At 39.8% G+C, this 19,144-nt stretch overlaps 1 protein-coding gene across 1 annotated transcript; it reads right to left on the bottom strand.

Annotated features, from left to right (window-relative positions):
• Positions 1-16,688: 16,688 nt before the first annotated feature.
• LOC120437332 (Fc receptor-like protein 4) lies at positions 16,689-18,944 on the bottom strand. Its single transcript, XM_039607886.1, has 4 exons — positions 18,935-18,944; positions 18,358-18,630; positions 17,948-18,214; positions 16,689-16,972 (listed from the first exon to the last, which is right to left on the bottom strand). Exons 1-4 carry the CDS (start codon positions 18,942-18,944, stop codon positions 16,689-16,691), a joined length of 834 nt encoding a protein of 277 aa, XP_039463820.1.
• Positions 18,945-19,144: the final 200 nt, after the last annotated feature.

Here is a 19,144-nt window from a genome sequence, read left to right as displayed (position 1 = left end):
CTCTTTTTACAACTCTAATTTAACATCTCTGATTGGTTTGTGTTATTAAATCAAATCTTCACTGAGTGATGAGTCAGCTTTGACACAGTAAATTTTCCCTTGTGTCTGTTCATTGCTCACTATCCTGCAGTTGTTAATAAACCACCCAGTGCTTCTTATATAGGGCACTTGTGTTTCTGATCATTTGCTGCTGTTTTGGCATCACAGAACTGGATGTGAGGACGAGGCACAGTGAGGTGGTGAGGATGGTGAAACATCACATTTTAAATGTGGTTTACCATCTTTCAGAGGGTTTATAGCAGGAAGGTGTGTAATTTAACTGACTTCAAACATACTGTCCCACAGTAACAGTGGCTATCACAGCAGCTCATCTCTGCAGAAGACACTGGCGGTTTGGTTTACTTCACATGTTGATCGTAAGTACTGACATGTGTGTTCTAAAGGTATTAATGACTAGAATTGCCTAAAAACAGCTGAACAAAGGCAACGTGTCTCTTTATGGATTAATTTGATTTATGAACATAAATCTGATCTTCCAGTTCTGGATTCTGTTGCTCACTTCTCTGTCTGAATTAAGTTTTGCACCATGTGGAAAAACTAACAAAAAACACGTTTTCCCCCTTTATTTTATGTTAAACACCATGGAAAAGTTACAGGTAAATGACACACCACCATTTCTGATGTTATTTATTCATTTAGTTCATTTGGCAGGGACATACTTCTAACTATAAATGCATGAAAAGGTTAAAAATGTTTAAAACAAAACAAAGAAGAAAACAAGAAATACATTCATTACATTCAAATTCATACAGTACTGATCAGATCAGTTTTATATAATGTAGATCTTTAAACAAATACAGTGAAAGTATGTGTTGGTGCTCATACCAGTACTTCCTAATGTAACACTGCTGACTTTAAGTCGTACTATCAGCTACTAAAAATCACATATTTCACACTTTGAACTCACTGATGTTTAAACAGAAAATATTCAGTTAAGTTTTATATAGAAAAAGCTTTAAGAATGAAAAACAGATGACTATATAGAGCATAGGTCTCAAATAGGAATATGCTTTATGCTATAAGGGAGTACTGAATCTATATGATATTATGATTTAATATTGTAACTGTACATAAAGCTGAGCATGTCTGATATTTGGGGAGCAGAGGAGCAAGAGTGGCTTCATAAAAAGCTTCTTCTTGGCTTTGCTGCTACAGCTCTCCTCACTGACCTGTAAGACAAGCACAAAAAGACAAAGTGATTTCCAACATGTAAAGATATTATGAGCTGAAGACATTTAATAATGTGAAGAATAAATCAGCCTGCATGGCAGCAGAATTACTGAGAGAGCTTCCTGATGTGACTTCAGAATAAACTGCTGCATCAGCTGCAGGACTTGATTTTCCTGTGAATGAAGAGAAGATCATTGAAAACAATAATATCATTAACCAGGAGGAAACTTGATGTCTCCACTAATGCAAAGTAAGATTTTATTAAATGTCAAGAGTTTATTTTTAATAAGACATTCTTCAGGTTGAATAAAGACACTCAGACAGTTAGAATATAATAACAGCGGCGTGCATGGGTGAGGCCTCTGGCGAGACCAGCAAGACGGTGGTGAGGCCTCTGGCGAGACCCACACCCTGAGTGCAGGCAACAGTTCTTTTATAGGTTACATCACGTATGCAAGCACATCACATTTCCTCTTTTACAAGTTCCTCTAAACCAATGGTTGTGTGTGTGGATGTGTGTGAGTCACATGTGTGTCTGGCTGCTTCTTCTAGGAAACGTGGTGCACTTTTCAACTCTTGTGGTTTGGGTGCTGCATCTGTTTCCTGTCTAACTTATTTGTGTTGTAGAGTTAATGTCAGCTTGCACAACAGAAACCTTGTGAAATATATGAACACTTCATGATATGCTTCTTAATGAAAGATAATAAAACAACGAATAAAAACACATAAAACATAAAATCTTTCAACATTCCCTCCTGTTGTTAATATATTTCACCCATACTCTATAGACTTCAGTAGACATTCACTTGCTTGCGCATTTGCAATTGCTACATCATGTGAAGTACAGGAAATTTTTAAACACAGTCTTCTTCTTCCTCAGTTGCTATCGGGCTATAAGCTTGTGCCAGGAAGATTCGGTTGCAGTGTCTTTTTGGATAAACAAAAGATACACCCTGCTTTTCTGGGACTCTAAGTCTCCATAGGCAGACCATGGTCATGGATCTGATTCCACAGGATGAGGACACATCTTGAGTGATGGGTTGCTCTTCTGGTTTTGCAGGTTGGACTGATCTTCCTTTACTCTACCGGGCAGGTGGGGCTAGGTCAGTGCTCGGGCTACAATGGGGTTTCTTCAGGTCGACCAAGTTCACCAGATCACCTAGTGTGTCGACTGAAAGCGAGAAGTCAAGAGGGCGGGGTATACCCAATCTGCCTCTCCTCCACTTACAGATCACTAGATGATAGGTGGACTGGCGTCTGGGCTTGTGTCCCCTTGTACTTTTTTTGGCGTGGCTCTGGTGGATCCACGAAGGTCTTTCAGCGATTTTGCACGCTGTCGGTGTTGTGAGCAGGACCTGATAAGGGCCCTCCCACCTCGGAGAGCTCCAGTTTTCCTCTGGAGTACCTTGATCAGGATCCAGTCGCCTGGTTTCAACCTGGAAGAGACTGGAGAAGAATCATTCGGCAGTTGGTTGCTCAGAACTATTTCTTTGTTCTCTAGCAGTTTTGTCATCCATTCTGCTAGGGTTGTTTCTCTGACTGATTTGTCTATTGGTTCACTGGTGATGGGCAGAGGAAAAGGTCTACCGTGTACAATTTCAAATGGTGTCAGTTTCTGCAAGCATTGGGTTAATCTCATCCACATTTTTACTAGGCCTATACACTCTGGCCAGCATTTTGCTGAAGTTTCGAAATTTAGAGTGTATTTTGGAGATTATATCTCTTATCCCTCCTGTTGACGCATGGAGAGTAACTCCATGTGTCACTAAGGCTGCTGTTTTGTGTAGAGATTTTGGAAGTATTGGTTTTCCTTCTTTTAGTTTCGCTCCGCATTTCAGCCATTTCTTTTGCTCAGCTGTGGGAGCTGCTTTTTGTTCATCCTTTGTCAGTAAAATTGTTTCCCTTTGTAATGTCATAGTCATTCTTCTGATGTGCTGCACACTTGCAAATTGCTAAATGTCGCATCACATGAGGAGTTTCCTCCCATGTAAACAGATGTGTGCCATGATAAAACCTTCTCCACACACTAGAAACAAAAAACTATATTTCAACCATTGTTACATCTTATTCACTTATTTTATAATACAGTTATTTTCAAATCTAATATCAATCAACTAATTTGCACATCAGCTTATAATGTGCTAAATTGACAGGTCAACAGAAATGCACGTTCAAAAGATTATCACAAAGAGAATTTCCTCCATACAGTAAATTACTTGTGTTGCATCAATCAAGCAGAAAGCATCTCACAATTTATTGTATTACCAACTAAATTTATTGTCTGATCACTGCTTGGTCATACCAGACTCTCTCTGTGTCTTTATTTTTCCTTCTCTGTTTTCACAAACGTTTCACCTATTGTCCTGCAAGCTGGAGAGTTAAATGTCAGTAGTGGGTAAATTCAGCAGTTGATAACAAAACTATTAAGTTTTTCCTGCTTTAACACCAATGTGAGATATAGAGGCGCACATATAGTGTGTGCTCTAGTGTAAGCTGCTCTTCATTGCATGTATGTGTGTTAGTACGCTTGCATGCAGGGCCTCTGGGCCTGTCTCACCCAAAAGGGCATTTTCTTAACAGTTGCCTTTCACTCGCGTGTGTTAAGAAAGGCAAATGTGCTTGTAGCAGTTGTGAGATTATTATGCTGTCATATATTACATTATACCTGTAATCAAAATGAGTGAATCATAATACTGCTGGAGGCCACATCATACTTCTTAGTTAAAAGAATTTGAAAATCATTAGATTTATTAGATAGGTTTGTATTATCCTATACTGCTGATTCACTGCTGATTTACTGTGAGTGAGTTACACTGTTTCATGACATTTCATACTGCCGATTTAAAAAGAGTATTGTGTTCAGAGAGCAGAGCCTTTTTTTTTTTTTGTGATAGTAAAGAGCCACGGAGCGTCACCCCACCCTTGGTGGAAGCAGAAAAACAGGGAGCCAAGGTCATAACTCAGGCTCACAAAGAGTCAGACAGAATGTGAATGCTTAGTTTGTGGCTGTGGCGCATTCTGTATAGCTTCTTTTCTTTGTTTAGTAGCTTTCTGCCTTCACCTGAGGGTGTGCCCTAAGCATGTGACTTCAGGTCTCCATAATTGGAGTTTATTTAAAGATAAATAAGATGATTTCATATATTGCTCGCAGATCATGCACTAGACGATATGTTGCAGTATTAGCCTGGTTCAACACTTAAACAAAACATCACTCTTTGTTTTATTATTATTATTATGATTATTATTATTATTATTATTATCCTGTCTCAAGACAGAAAATGAAATTGTAGTTGTTCTTGGCTGAGAAACACAAAACCTCTTTTTTCCCTTTTTTTCAAAACAAGAAACTAAGTTTTAATCTCTCAGCCTTGTCACATAAAACAAAACAGATAACCCAGCTCTCAGCTGGCTCTGGACTTTATCATCATCAAGGACACAAAAGAAAAAGAAAAGCTGCTGCCAGAAACAAAGCAGAAGTGTGAGGAAAAACTGAGCTCACAGACAGCTGCATGTGTGACCTTTAATATGCAGCTTCTGCTCTAAAAACAAATAAAATAAAAAAAAAAAAATGTGTAACTTGCTCATCAGCTTGGTAGTGTCCACATATTTAATTCATTTTATTCAGCTTCTCAATCTTGTAGCTTTAGCTGTTGTATACAGGGTTTGGCTTATTAGTTGTTAGTATAGGTCTTCTTCTTAACAAAGTCTCATCTAAGATGACAGGTTTACAAGCAGGTCAAGTGTCTCTATGCACTTGATTAGTGTAGTTATTTCCTTATTTTCTTTATCTCATATATCACTGTACTGAGTTTGAGCAAACCTTAAGCTTGAATCAGACTATTTTTAACAATCTTCCACCTTGCATCATAACTGACTGAGGTGCCTCTTCCTATTATAATAGTATGTCATTATTAATGTTATCATTGTATTGTTTTTCCTTTTTTATAACAGCAATAGTATATCACAATACACTACTTTACTACTAATATACAATAGTATATTATTTTATATTTTATTATGTATCCATCACGGGTCTGTGTGAACCTGCAGCTTCACACCTTCCCAAGCTGGAGACATTTTCCTTGGCTGAACAATGACACAGCCTTAATATGCCTTATGCATCTCTTTTTATTTGATATATTTGTGTGAATTATCTGGTTTCACGCATTCTATTCATTCAGCTTGGTTGTCTTCCCAATTTTGTTTCATTGCTTTAATTTAAGTCAACCTTAATTTAACCTTTTGTTTATTCCACTTCATTCTCTTTCCATGCTTTAAAATATTACAACTCTTGTGTATGTTTTGATTTCTTTTAGCTTCCTTTTCAGTATTTATTTCTGCTTGGAGGGTTTCTTTTAATTTAGTTAATGCATTTTCCTCCCACGTGGGACATTTAGTTTTCTTTGGATTTCTCCATCTATATGCACTAATTTGTCCGGCACCTGGACATTTCTTTTTCTAGCCACTGCTCGTCAGCAGTGAGTTTTGTTGTTTTATTTCCCATTTTGATTTTGTGTTATTAATACTACAAACAGAACTGTGTGACCTTCTCTGGTATTAGAGTTAGGGGAGGTTATTAAGGCAGCCTTCACCCTTGTCCTAATGTCAAGGGCGGCCTTAATTTTATGCGATGAAGCGCAACCTTTCCCTTCCTCACCAGTATTTCAGTCGACACAGGAAAACAATAGAAGTGGTGTAGGGTCCTACTGTCCCTCTTCAAATGACACTCACTTCCTCTTTTAAATACAAACAATTCACATACTGTGCAGTGTAATCCTATTTTAATTGACACTTTCCTTTTCCCATTTACTCCCGGAGTAAATTTGTCGACTACCAGTTTTTTTTATTGCGAAACGAGTCACCTCTGGACTGCCAGTTTCGTCTTACAAGCAGTCTCTTAGACTACCAGCTTTTTTTTTTGCTGCGAAACGAGTCTCTTCTGGACTGCCAGTTTCGTCTTACTAAGCGTAGTCTTTTTTAAACTGCCAGTCCCTACAGGACGAGTTTTTCCCTTAGAAAAGTGTCAATCTAAAAGACGATTATTCGCGATGTGCCTTTGAGTGTTAATATTCACCTGGTTATGATGATATAAGTGCCGGTCAGAGATTCCTCCTCGTTCCCCAGGATCGTGGACCTCTTACTAAGAACGCTGGCCAACCCCGAATTCACGTAGTTGGTCTTTTCTCCTTCATAGGAAAGAGGCTGTCGACAGACTTCAGCGCTGGCTCTCCACGATGTCAGGAAACGACGAGGTCACTCCGTTGGAGCATAAAATTAGTTATAATTCGATGTCCTACATCCGCTCGAAGGACCAATTAAATGTCAAGAGTTTATTTTAATAAGACATTCTTCAGGTTGAATAAAGACACTCAGACAGTTAGAATATAATAACAGCGGCGTGCATGGGTGAGGCCTCTGGCGAGACCTCACAAGACGGGTGAGGCCTCTGGCGAGACCCACACCCTGAGTGCAGGCAACAGTTCTTTTATAGGTTACATCACGTATGCAAGCACATCACATTTCCTCTTTACAAGTTCCTCTAAACCAATGGTTGTGTGTGTGGATGTGTGTGAGTCACATGTGTGTCTGGCTGCTTCTTCTAGGAAACGTGGTGCACTTTTCAACTCTTGTGGTTTGGGTGCTGCATCTGTTTCCTGTCTAACTTATTTGTGTTGTAGAGTTAATGTCAGCTTGCACAACAGAAACCTTGTGAAATATATGAACACTTCATGATATGCTTCTTAATGAAAGATAATAAAACAACGAATAAAAACACATAAAACATAAAATCTTTCAACATTAACCATGTAATGAATACTTGTGAATACCTAAATATAAACAGATTTACATTTTAAGAGCAGAGCAGCAGCTTTGCATGTGTGTGTTTTGTGATTGAGGTCTGGGTCAGAATCTGTGGATGCTGTGATTCAGTAAAGCTGAAACACTGATTAGTAAGTGAATAACTAAACTCCATGTTGACCTATAATTACCTGCAATATAATGATGTGATGACACATTCAAGTACAAACACTGAATGAGACTGTTGTGACTGTACCTGCAGCTCCCGTCTTCACATTAGTGTAAACAGCACTCTGCTCTGGTTTATGATGCTTCCCTGTTAAGATGATCGAATCCAGAAAAGAAAAACATTTAATACATTTTTAAACATTTCAAAAACATTTTTTTACATTCCATGTTTTGTGTACTCACACTTATTTCCAAAGTTTTCCAGTTCAATATTAGAGTAAATGACATCTGGGGGTTTATCTGCACCTGAAATGTTCATATTTTAGTTACACAATTGTAAACCAATGACATGGTGCCAGTTTCCTTAAATTCAAAGACAGTTTCATCTCTAGCTGCTCTGTGCTTTTCACATGATATACTGCACCAGTGTTTCAGTGGCTCACACATGAAAATGAACATGACACATTTTTCAAAGATAAATGAAAAAACAGAAAAACCTTTTAGAGAGTTTTAATTAGTTGTGTTTAAATCAACACCAGGACTATCAGATATTTTCAGAGCATGAACCCATCATGGTGTTACTGTGGTGGATCATAATTTGGTGGATCATAATTTTGATTAGTTTTGGTGTTGTACATCTCTGTTCCTTACATTTCATGTCATGTCTTTATTAATGTTTTATTTGTTGCTTTGACTGTTTTCGAATAGAATATGCAGTGGGAATATAGAGGGAGATAAGTAGTGAAAGTTCTGTCTGGGTTGATTGTGCATCGATCCATTGGTAATGCCTCAGGGCTCCAGTAGGTGGGTTCGCGCGCCTCCTTCACTCAATACAGACGAGTGAGAGTGAGAGCTGCGTGTCTGTGCCGTTCTTTCACCTCTCCTCACTATTTCCCCTGTTTAAGGTAACTGCCATGCACAGAACTGTATAAATGTGTGTTACTGTTGATTATGTTGTTATCATTGTTCATTGTAGCGAAAGATGTGAATTGCGGACTATTTTGCTGAGAAGTTCAAGTTAAACGCTGTTGCTGTCTATGCTAGTTTTTGCTATTACTCCGCCATATTGTGTGAAGATTTTTCTGTTACTACCTGTATAAGTTAACTACTGAAAGACATGTAGTACTTAAAGTATTATTTCATTGCTGTGGAAAGTTAGTGACTGTGTCAGCTAACATGTGCGAGTTAAAAAGATGTTTTTGTCTAATGCTACAGTTCGTGTTATCTAAAGTATTCTCATCAGCTAATGCAACGAACAATAGTGACTTAGTTTGGATACAGTTGTCCTGAGATTGAGTGCATCCATAAGAATATTGTTTTGGTTGTATTGCTTCTGAAACTCAATACAGACGAGTGAGAGTGAGAGCTGTGTGTCTGTGCCGTTCTTTCACCTCTCCTCACTATTTCCCCTGTTTAAGGGCACAACATTACTGTTTGTGTTGTTCTGATATGAAACGATAACATTTGTGGATTCTTTCAGTCGAGTTTCTTTCAGTCTGATCCTTTGCGCATGTAGTCAGTTGGTTATTTGGATGTTTGTCCAACTGGATTTTAATAAAAACTGCTGAGTACAAACTGAACCTACGTCATGTAAAGATTAATGGAGATCTGGAAAGACCAGATGTGGGAAGACAAGTGTCCTAGGATCACCTGCAGGGACAGTAGGGAGACCTCCCCCCTCCATTGCTCCACCACCACAAGATGTTCCACGATTAATGGAGCAAAACTTCAATGAAGGGTGGCTCTCAGCTGATGACCCTTCAGCTGCCATGATGTCACTGTTGGAGGTGTGACAGGCAACAATGTCGAGCAGGTAACCTCCTGCCTGTGCTTCCTTCAAGGTCCCTGAATGGTTGACCCGGGTTTTGATGTTTTGGTTTCTCTGGTTTTCTATTTTTGAACATTCTTGGTTTTCATAGTTCTGTATTTTGTATTGTTGACATTCTGGCATTCTCGTATGATGTTATGGTTACATTCTGGTTATCTGTCTATTTGTTTAATGAGAGGTTGTTTATCCCCTTGTCTATTCTCACTCTGTTCTTTCTCTCTGGTCTCCATGTTTTGTTTACTGTCTGCTTCAAGCTCGTGTGTCTTACTCCAGGTCTCAGTGTCAGTCATTTCCTGTTTTATTTTGGTCTCTGTTCTCATCTGTATCTTGTGTCTAGTTTTACATCCACCTGAGTCATTCTGTTAACCTCTTTTCCATTAGTAACTACTCAGGTCGGCTTGCCACGGTTTTCAGGGTTTTCCATCAGGTCATAGTTGCTGTTACTTTTTCAGTACTTACTCAGCCGGAGTTCCAAGCGATACGAGGCGATCCCAAAATGTGACGTCATCAGCCTGCATCACACTGATTGGCTGCTCAGTGGCATCACTTGATGACTTATGAGAGTATTTCGTTGATGAAAATAAAAACCATTTTTGAAACCCGGCAATGAGGAAAACAGTCGCAAAAGCAGCAATGGTCCCAGAGTCAGACGGAAATTCACAGACGGAGCAGCAGGTTTATCATCGCCTCAAAGTCCACCTTCATTGTAGTGTGTGTGACGCATACTAATTACGTCAAAGGATGCTCAACCACGTTGCTATGAGGACAACCACACACATTAGGTGGTACTTGACTGTAACAGAAAACCATTCAATCCGATTTGAATAGTTGTGAGTTGATCCAAGTAGGTACTAATGGAAAAGGGGCATTAGTTATCACCGTGTTCCCACCTGTTTCCCATCATCTCATTATCCTGTGTTTCATAGACTGCCTCAATCTTCCTTTGTGTTTTGTCACATCCTTCATCATAGTTTGTTTTCCTAAGATTGGTAGAAATTTGGTTTCTTAATTTTTAAAAAAAAATTTGGATTACTTTCTAAGTTGTGTGATAAAGTTGTGTTTTAGTTTACTACCTGTGACAGATACTCAATGAAATGTCAATACTACTACTAATACTAATAATAACAATAACACAAAAGAGGCTCTTACACTTGGACTGTCTGCAGCGATACAACAAGAGCAGGAGAATAATAATGAGAGAGACTCCACAAACCAGTCCAACCATCAACCACACAGGAGATGAAGAGCTGTCAGCTCCTGACACAGTTACTGTAACAACAAACAGAAAATAATTATTCATAAATTATAATTTTATAAATAAATACATTTATAAAATAGAGCCAGGTGACTTTGAGACTTAAATCAGGCAATCTAATGTTCCTTCTCGGTCATTGGTTTAGAAAAATGCATCAACTGTTTTGATCCTGCTCACCTTTAACTGACATCCAGCTCTGTGCTGACTCTCTTCCTGAGTACTGACACTTGTAGAAACCTTCATCAGACTTTGACACTGCAGAGATCTTCAGCTCCCCTCGGGTATCATTTTGAATACGTTTGTCATTGTGATAGAAAACACATTGGAAAGTATTTTTGTGTTCTCAAACTGCAGCTCAGACTAACAGAAGCTCCCTCAGTCACAGGATGAACAGGACTCACCAGGATAGGACCATTACCATCATCTGTGACACAATCACACACAATTGTTTCAGTCACATCAGCTGGTGCACACTTTTAGAAACGGCTGACAAACAATAATAAGAACAGATTGTACAAATGCTTTTCATCATGAAGATCTGATCTTGTGTATTTAAAAACTGCTATTTCTCCAAATAAATTACACACATACAGCAAAGCTGGGAAAAATGTTCATGTGACATTTAAATCATTCAAATCCAAGAAGTAAATGTATAATAACATACTCTGTACAGTGATGTTGACTGCACTGCTGAATTCTCCTGATCCAGACTCACACCAGTACACTGCAGTATCTGACTTTGATGTGTTGATGTTACATGTGGATCCAGTCATTCTCCTACAGTCAGAGTACAGTCGGCCGTCCTCAGAGAACTTCCTCACTCTCCACTCAGTGAAGTTTCCCTCACAGGTCAGTGAGACAGAGTCAGAGGTGAAGTGTTGCACTCTGTCAGGACTCACTGTGAGAGACGCTGCTGAATGAACATCTGGAAACAACATGCAGTGAAGAGACAAAGATCACAGATGTTAGGATTCAAAATATCACAGTGAAAATATACGTCTGACTTTTGTGTGGTTCACAGGAGTCCTGCTAGTTATGCAGCCACATTTACAGACTTTTAAATCATCAACATGAAGATTAAAATTCCTCAAACTGACCTGCAGACCAGACAAACTTTGGTTGACTGTGATCAGTGTGATACTCTGGGTCTCCTCTTCCAGCTCTGCACACATATCCTGCTGTGTGTGTCTGTCCATGAATGATGTAGGAGTCCTGTGCAGTCCCACTGCCATCAGGTAGCAGCTCATAACTGGAGGATTTCTCTGATAGATCAGGAACAGCTTTATACCAGTAGAAGCTCCATCCTGCAGACGGATGTTCAACCTCACAGTTCAGAGTTACTGAGGCTCCAGGACTCAGCCATGATGGAGACACAGTGAGGACAGGACGGGGTTTATCTGTTCAACAAAGATTTTCTCTCAATGTTTCGTCTCTTAACTCTGAATTCAATGTCACTAAAATGTTGACTCACAAATATTTATGATGAACTTTAAGAGTGAGACTATCTAAACATGTCAAATATCTCAACATGTACTAAATAAAACACATTTTACAAACTGTTTCTATTTCCAGGTTAAATGAACTATGACTCTACTTACTGTCAGAAACTGTCAGTGTGACTGAATCACTCCACTCTGTTGTTTTATGCTGTGAACTTTTCATTCTGCCCTTACAGCGATAGTTTCCACTGTTGGATGATGAAGCAGATCTAATCCTGTATTCATTTTGATTTGGAGCTTTTATCATGCTGTTTGTTTCCCACTCATAATCCCACTCAGTGTCTCCTCCATGGATCTCACATCTGACAGTGATCGCCTCTCTCCTCTGTATATCTCAGACCAGTTTGGATACAGAGTCACAACAGGCCTGTTTGAGGCTGTTACTGTTCAAGAAAGTACAATAAAAACACATGAATGTCAAAAATGTTAAAGCCTTTTGTTCTTCATCTTCCTCCTTAATCAGGAATTTATCTGACTTCATGTTAAAGTTTTCCCAATCCTGACTGACTGGCTGTCCTCTGTGTAGTAAACTGGGTTTCCTCTTCCTCCTCTGCACCTGTAGAGTCCTTCCTGTGAGACACTGATTTGTCCATTTGAGTGGAAAACTGCATCTTGTGTGGTCAGGGCTTCAGAGGATTTCTCATCTCTGTACCAGTAGTATTTCCATCCAGATGATGATGATGGGTTCACAGAGCAGGTCAGGGTCACACTGCCCCTACTGGAACAGCTGTGTTATCAGCTCTCAGTTTGGCCTTTGGTTTATCTGCAGTTCAGTTTAGAAAAGAACAAAAGTCAATGACTGAATCAAACCAGTTGAAATAACTTGGTGGAAATATGGAAATAATAAATATCACATAACTTTAATGGTGAAGCTACAACAAACTGTACAACTATCACACAAATACAACACTAATCTTTCATATTTAATTACTGCATTTCTAAGTTAAAAAAACACATGAGGAACAATCAGTGGATTTAATGTTTCTTAGTGGATGTGGTGGAGCAGCTGAGACAGATTCAGCATTTGTTCTGCATTTCATCTTTCATGTATTAGAGCTGCACAGCAGAGAAGTTACTCTCATATGTTTTGTTCTCTTCACTGTGAATAAAAAGCTGCTGTTCAGGTTTTTGTTGTTGGAATAAAAACTAAACATTTTACTGACCAACATGAAAGACAGTTATAAAGCTGTAAGAAAGAAGAAGTGCTTTTTCCTTATTTAGATACTCTGGATGAAAGATCTTACATGATACAGTCAGTGTGATGATATCACTCCACTCTGAGAAGAAATAGTCCCTTCTGCCCCGGCAGCTGTATCCTCCACTGTCAGACTCAGTAGCTCTGATGATTCTGTGTTCATTGGATGTTGGAGGTGTGTTTAACTTGGCTGCTCTCCATTCATACGTCCACTGAGCTCCTTCACCTCCTGAATCTCACATCTGACAGTGACTGTCTCACCGCTGTATATCTGAGTCCAGGATGGCTGCAGGGTCACAGTGGGCTTACTGGGAACTGTTCACAGAAAAATATCCAGTTAGAGACAAATAGAAAGATGAAGTCATTTTGAAGCCTGATTTTATTTTTTGCTGTTGTTCAGAGGAGAAAGATTTACTGCATCCTGGTGACATTTTGACTGTAAATGAAGCTGGATTTAAAAAATCAGTGTTTACATTTATTTAATGTGTGGTACACGTGTGTGGTGGCCCACCGGTGTATCTGACTCACACAGCCTGTTCTCCACACACTCCACATTTATAAAGTGCTCTACAAATCCTAACATTACAGCTAACAGCTGCATTTTCCCTTTGAAGAACCACTGACTGCTACAGAGACAGGGAGTGAAGGTGGACAGTATATCCTTGTTTTTATGGCAACACATTTAACTTGAAAGTGGTACAACTGTGTATTGTTACGGGATAAACATATATTCTTAGTGCTTATTTTCTGTTTATTTTGTTTTATAGAGGCCAGACTAGGAGAACACCAGTTTGAGCACAATGTCACAGAGTACTGACAGGAAACTGCATGCTTTTGCATAGAACAGGAAGTTTTAGTGCAGAGCTGCATAGGCATATTAATAAAACACAGGAAACCAGACAGAAAAAGCAGAACTAAGTAAACTGTGTGTGTGACATATAGCAGAACTATATATATGTATTTTGCCTGGCAAGGCTTTCAGAACTGGGGTACGCCTTCGTCTCTGCAGTTCTCCATTTCCGGAAATGTAAAAATAAAGATTATTTTTTGAGCTTGACCACTCTGAGTTCAGTCTTTCTCTGTCGCCAAAAGAATTCAAAAGAACAGAATTTAAGAGTATAATATGATTCACAAGCATAAAGAACGATTTACAAATGTGTGCAGTGATTTGTGTGCAACTTTTCAGGTCTCCAGTTCACACAAACTGTTTTACAAATGTGTCGACACAAACCTGAGTAACTGCTGATCATTGAGGCACAAATTTTAACGTCCAGATTGTTTTTTGTCTTTTTGTTTTTCAGATTTACTTTTTAAAAATTCATCCATCCGTAATTCAGAGGGGATAACAAAAATACTTAACACAATAATAATAAGATGTCTTAATAATAAGAACAGCTTTTTTACCTTTTAAGAACTGTTTAACAGAAAAACAACATGTGCATATGCAGGCCTACTTTAAATAAAGCAACATTCTGCAGGTCTATTTGAGTTCACAATAAGTAAATAAAATGTAAGTAAATAAAATGTAGCTGTGGTCCAATAATTGTAAAATAAGAAGAGTAATCATGAAAACTATTTGTATGTAATTATGTCTTCAGTCCATTTCAATGAGCGATCATCTTCTGTTTTATTCATGCAGCCACGGGCAGCCCTGAGTATAAAATACAATTACATCAGCTCAGGGTCGAAAATATAAAGATATTTATTGCACAATAACAGCATATCTGGTGATAATATAAAGGTCACAAAACCTTAAATACATGTGGACGAATCACCTGACACGCACAGATCACGTCTCGTGCCCACGTGGGGTTTTGAGTCTAATTTAACTGCCAGCTTCACACAGATCCACAAATGTGAGCTGCTTTCAAGTCACAAATCATTACTTGTTGATCATATCGTGCACATTTGTAACACTTTCAAGACAAATTTGTCTCCTTATGAAAGCAGACTGTGTCATGTTGACATGAGTGTCAGAATGGCAGGTTTATCTCCAGATCCACGGCTCTGACCCACGGAGACCTCTGGCTGATGCTCAATGTTCTGAGTTTGGCTTGTAGCTGCTAACTAGCTTTCTGCTCTGGGTCAACTTATGGCAAAGTGCAGAGATGGAGAGAGGCGTGGGAAGGTTACAGCAGCACACTTTCTTCCTCTGGAGGCGGTGAACACAGTGAACAGCTGGATACTAACATCTGGCTCACAGCTGGGCCTGTCAGACTCTCTCTGGCTGCAGCAGCTGCTGCTATAAACACACTTTGCTTTTTCTCACTCTGTAAACTTCCTCCTGCAGATGTTACTCTCACTCGCTGCTTCGCACACACCGCAGAGAGAGGCACTCCCTGTCTTCACCACAACATTCAACCTGTGGCACGGAATACATTACCCATCAGGCCACCTTCTTAAAGCAAGGTTGGACTTTTATTTTTTCACCCAAAGTTTGCGGGAGCCACAGCTGAGGGGCGGAAGAGCCGCGGGTTACCGACCCTGATCTGACCTGATGTTAGCTCACAGTGGTGGTCCTAGCCTGTTTGGCGCCCTGGGCGAACACTCCCCCCCCCCCCGAACCGGAACCACGTAAGCTAGCGCAATAATTTTTTTTGCATATGAAACCGGAGTTGTACTTACACCTCATGCCATCAGTTTGCCCTAGGTCATGGTTTCCTTCCACATATAGCTTTGCAAAAATTGCATTAAAAGCGCTTGCAGGAACAAAAACATAATATTCCAGAAACACGCTTTGCCGATCTGATCAGCTGTTCATAACACTGTCTGCCATTATCTGCCCGAAACCAGAAGTGACATCATTTTGGGGGAAAATGTAGTTTTTTTACTTGTAGGCCTTAAAAGCCTATACTGGTGTTTTTAAAAGTCATGTTTGCACTGCTGTAACTGGAGCCTCGTCGTCTTGTCTCTCTATATACTGTACTGTATGTAGCGGAGATGACAATAAAGTTTACTTTGACTTCAGCAGCAAGCAGGCGCACCGAGGGCTCTCGCGCTCACTTTTGGCGTATAGAACTTCGAAAAAACATCAGTGTAAATTATAAGTCTGTATCATAATGTCTGGTGTTTTCGTGTTTGTTGGTTTGTTTTTATTTTCTTTGATTTTGCGACTTGGTTATTAGATGCTGCTCCAGCCAGCCAGAGAATCCCCCGCCGCCCCGCCCTCTCCTCCCTGTGCTGCAAGCAGCAGGCGCACCTCGCAAACGGAGGGCGCCCTTCCTCCCAGCAAATGGGCGACAGAAAACCAATCGTGCCTATGCCATTCCCAATATGCGCTGGCATGACGCCGGGGCAGCATGAGTGCGAGCACTTTTCTATTTTTTTTTTTTTTTTGCCAATGCCCGTGATGCCGCCCCGGGCAACCGCCCATGTCACCCGTATCAAAAACCGCTACTGTTAGCTCAGCTGTTAGCTTGGTGATGACCTCGGATGACAACATGTTCAGGATTAACCCTTTATTTTTCTTTGTTTGTTTTTAGGGCTCTATGGTTTAATACATGTAGTGTTTCATGTCCACTTAAAGTCAGTTTAGGATAAAGAAGCATTTAGAAAGAGAGAGGGCCAAACATATTTAATAAAACACAATTTAAAGACTAACAGCAGCTAATGAGCTATAAATATGCAGTTTTTGTAGTCTTTTCTGGAGTTGACGCCACAATGTTTATTTCTATATTTGTATGAAACACATGAGAAACTTAAATAACAGAAAGTTTAAAACTCACAAGTTTCTACAACTGTGACATCACTGCTGTCCTCTGTGTAGAAAACTGGATCTCCTCTCCCTCCTCTGCAGTGGTACAGACCTCCTTGTGAGACACTAATAACTCTGTTTGCTTCATTTCCTCTCATGAGCTGAGCTTTAGAAGAGACTGAATCACGTCTGAACCAGTCAAACTTCCAGCCAGCAGAGCCCTCCACAGAGCAGCTCAGTGTCACACTGCCCCCTGCTGGTATGATTGAACTGTGTGCTGTCAGTGAGGCTCTGGGTTTACTTGCTGTTGAGTTACAGGAAAGACAAATATTAGATTGTCACTCGCATATCGGTTCTTGCACTCTCGCTACGTTCAGCTGATTTCAGTTCGTGCCAAAGGAGGAAATTGGTTGTGCAGTCTCCATCGTGAATATGGACATTAGTTTTATAATTATTGCACAAAGGATGAGAGTGATGGTAAAATGGAGACTGTTCTAGGACAGAAACAACTGCATTAACTTAATCACCTGTTAACACAACTTCGGCTCTTTAAAGCACCTGCACAGACAGCATGCTGACACTAAGCTAGCCAAGAACCCAGAGTGATGTTAAAGCTGAGTGAATGCTGACCCCAGACCAGCACCGTGAGCAAATGAGCCGTCATTTGCTGTGAAGCTGCTGCTGAACTTCAACAGGTAACAAACTGATGAGCAGTCAGGCTGCAGCTCCGTTTCTACCTGTTCAAGTTTCTACAGCAGAATCACCATGACGACCACTTTAAAGTCTCTGTGTGCTGGTTTTGTGTAAGAAATTGTTTTGCTTTAATTTTTTTGAGTAATGACCCAACACTGATCACAACAAAGAGGGAAATACCTCCAACATGCACAAACATTTAACCACACAGCCTCTAATTAATTTGCATTAATGTCTTTGATATTCTGCTTAGAGATGGTGGCGACTCTCAAAGTGGAGCCAATGAGAATCAATAAATTCTTATCAATTATCATCCCTACCTGCATGTGACACATTAGACTGTTTAACAAACTACAGATTTCACTGATTTATCATTCTCTTATCAAACTGTCATCTCTGTACATTCCTCTTTACATTGCTGATATTTTAAGAGCCTCCATGGTGTCTCTGCTTTCTGTTTGCACAGTGAGAAAAACTGTTGTCCTGAGCTGCCTGCAGACAGCTGGATCATTGTTGGAGGTTTCCTGTTAAGACAGATGTAAATATGAAAACATGAAATGTCAGCATGAATCATGGTCCAACTCACATGAAACTGTCAGTCTGAAGGCATCACTCCGTCCTGCTAAGAGATAGTCACTGCTACCCCGACATCTGTAGTCTCCACTGTGGGACACTGAAACTCTGCTGATCCTGTATTCACTGGATGTTGGAGGGCTGTTTGTGTTGGGTGCTGTCCATTCATATTTCCACACCTTTCCTTCACCTCCCTGAATCTCACATCTGAGAGTGATTGTCTCACCAGTGAATATCTGAGACCAGCTGTGCTGCAGTTTCACAGCAGCCAAAACTGTTACTAAAAAACAAATAAACACAAATTTTAAACAGAAAAAAATCAACATGCAACAAAAAATAAATTTTAAAAACTAAAGTTATTAAGTGTTTCTTTAATATCATCATGATTTTGTGTTTTATTTCGCAACAAAATTTAACCCTCACCTCGTTTCTGAATTGTAACTGGAGCACTGTCCTCTGTGGAGAAAACTGGATCTCCTCTCCCTCCTCTGCAGTAATAGATACCTCCTTCTGAAATACTGATAGTGTGCTCTGATGTTCCAGCTCCTATTTTCTGAGCACCAGAAAACTCTGAATCATGTCTGAACCAGTCAAACTTCCAGCCAGCAGAGCCCTCCACAGAGCAGCTCAGTGTCACACTGCCCCCTGCTGGTATGATTAACCTTTGTGCTGTCAGTGTGGCTCTGGGTTTACTTGCTGTTGAAGTTACAGGAAAATGTTCATCAGATTGTCACTTGCTTCAGGAAAAACTTTGTTATATAACAAATGAAGATTTTGTAGAAAAAAATAAAGAAAAATTCTATCAATATGCAATTTCCTATATTTTGAATTCAGTAAGTGCTAATTAGCTCACATATAATACATATAATGGGTTAAGAAGGTGGATGGAGCTCAATAATAGATCTTAGGTTTCTCAGGTCAGTCCCTGATTTCCGTGTGATCTTCTCACTTTTTGCAAACAAAGCAAACAAAGCAAATTAGATGAGAATCAACAACTGGCAGCAGCACATGAGGACAGCACAGGTATCTCAGCTAACTGTTAGCCAGCTAGAGAGCCAGGAGCTAACGCTGGATGTATATAACATGATGAAAACTTTATCAGAGTGAATCAAGAATCAGGTGAGACTGCTTTTATGCTCTGCCACCAAACTGTACTCCTAAATGCAGAGACAGGTGAACTATACACTGTTAGCTGATCTGAGGCCAGCTG

Source organism: Oreochromis aureus, unplaced genomic scaffold (genome assembly GCF_013358895.1).
Source record: "Oreochromis aureus strain Israel breed Guangdong unplaced genomic scaffold, ZZ_aureus HiC_scaffold_90, whole genome shotgun sequence".
In the NCBI taxonomy this organism is placed as follows: Eukaryota; Metazoa; Chordata; class Actinopteri; order Cichliformes; family Cichlidae; genus Oreochromis; species Oreochromis aureus.
This window is presented reverse-complemented; position numbering and strand designations above follow the sequence as displayed.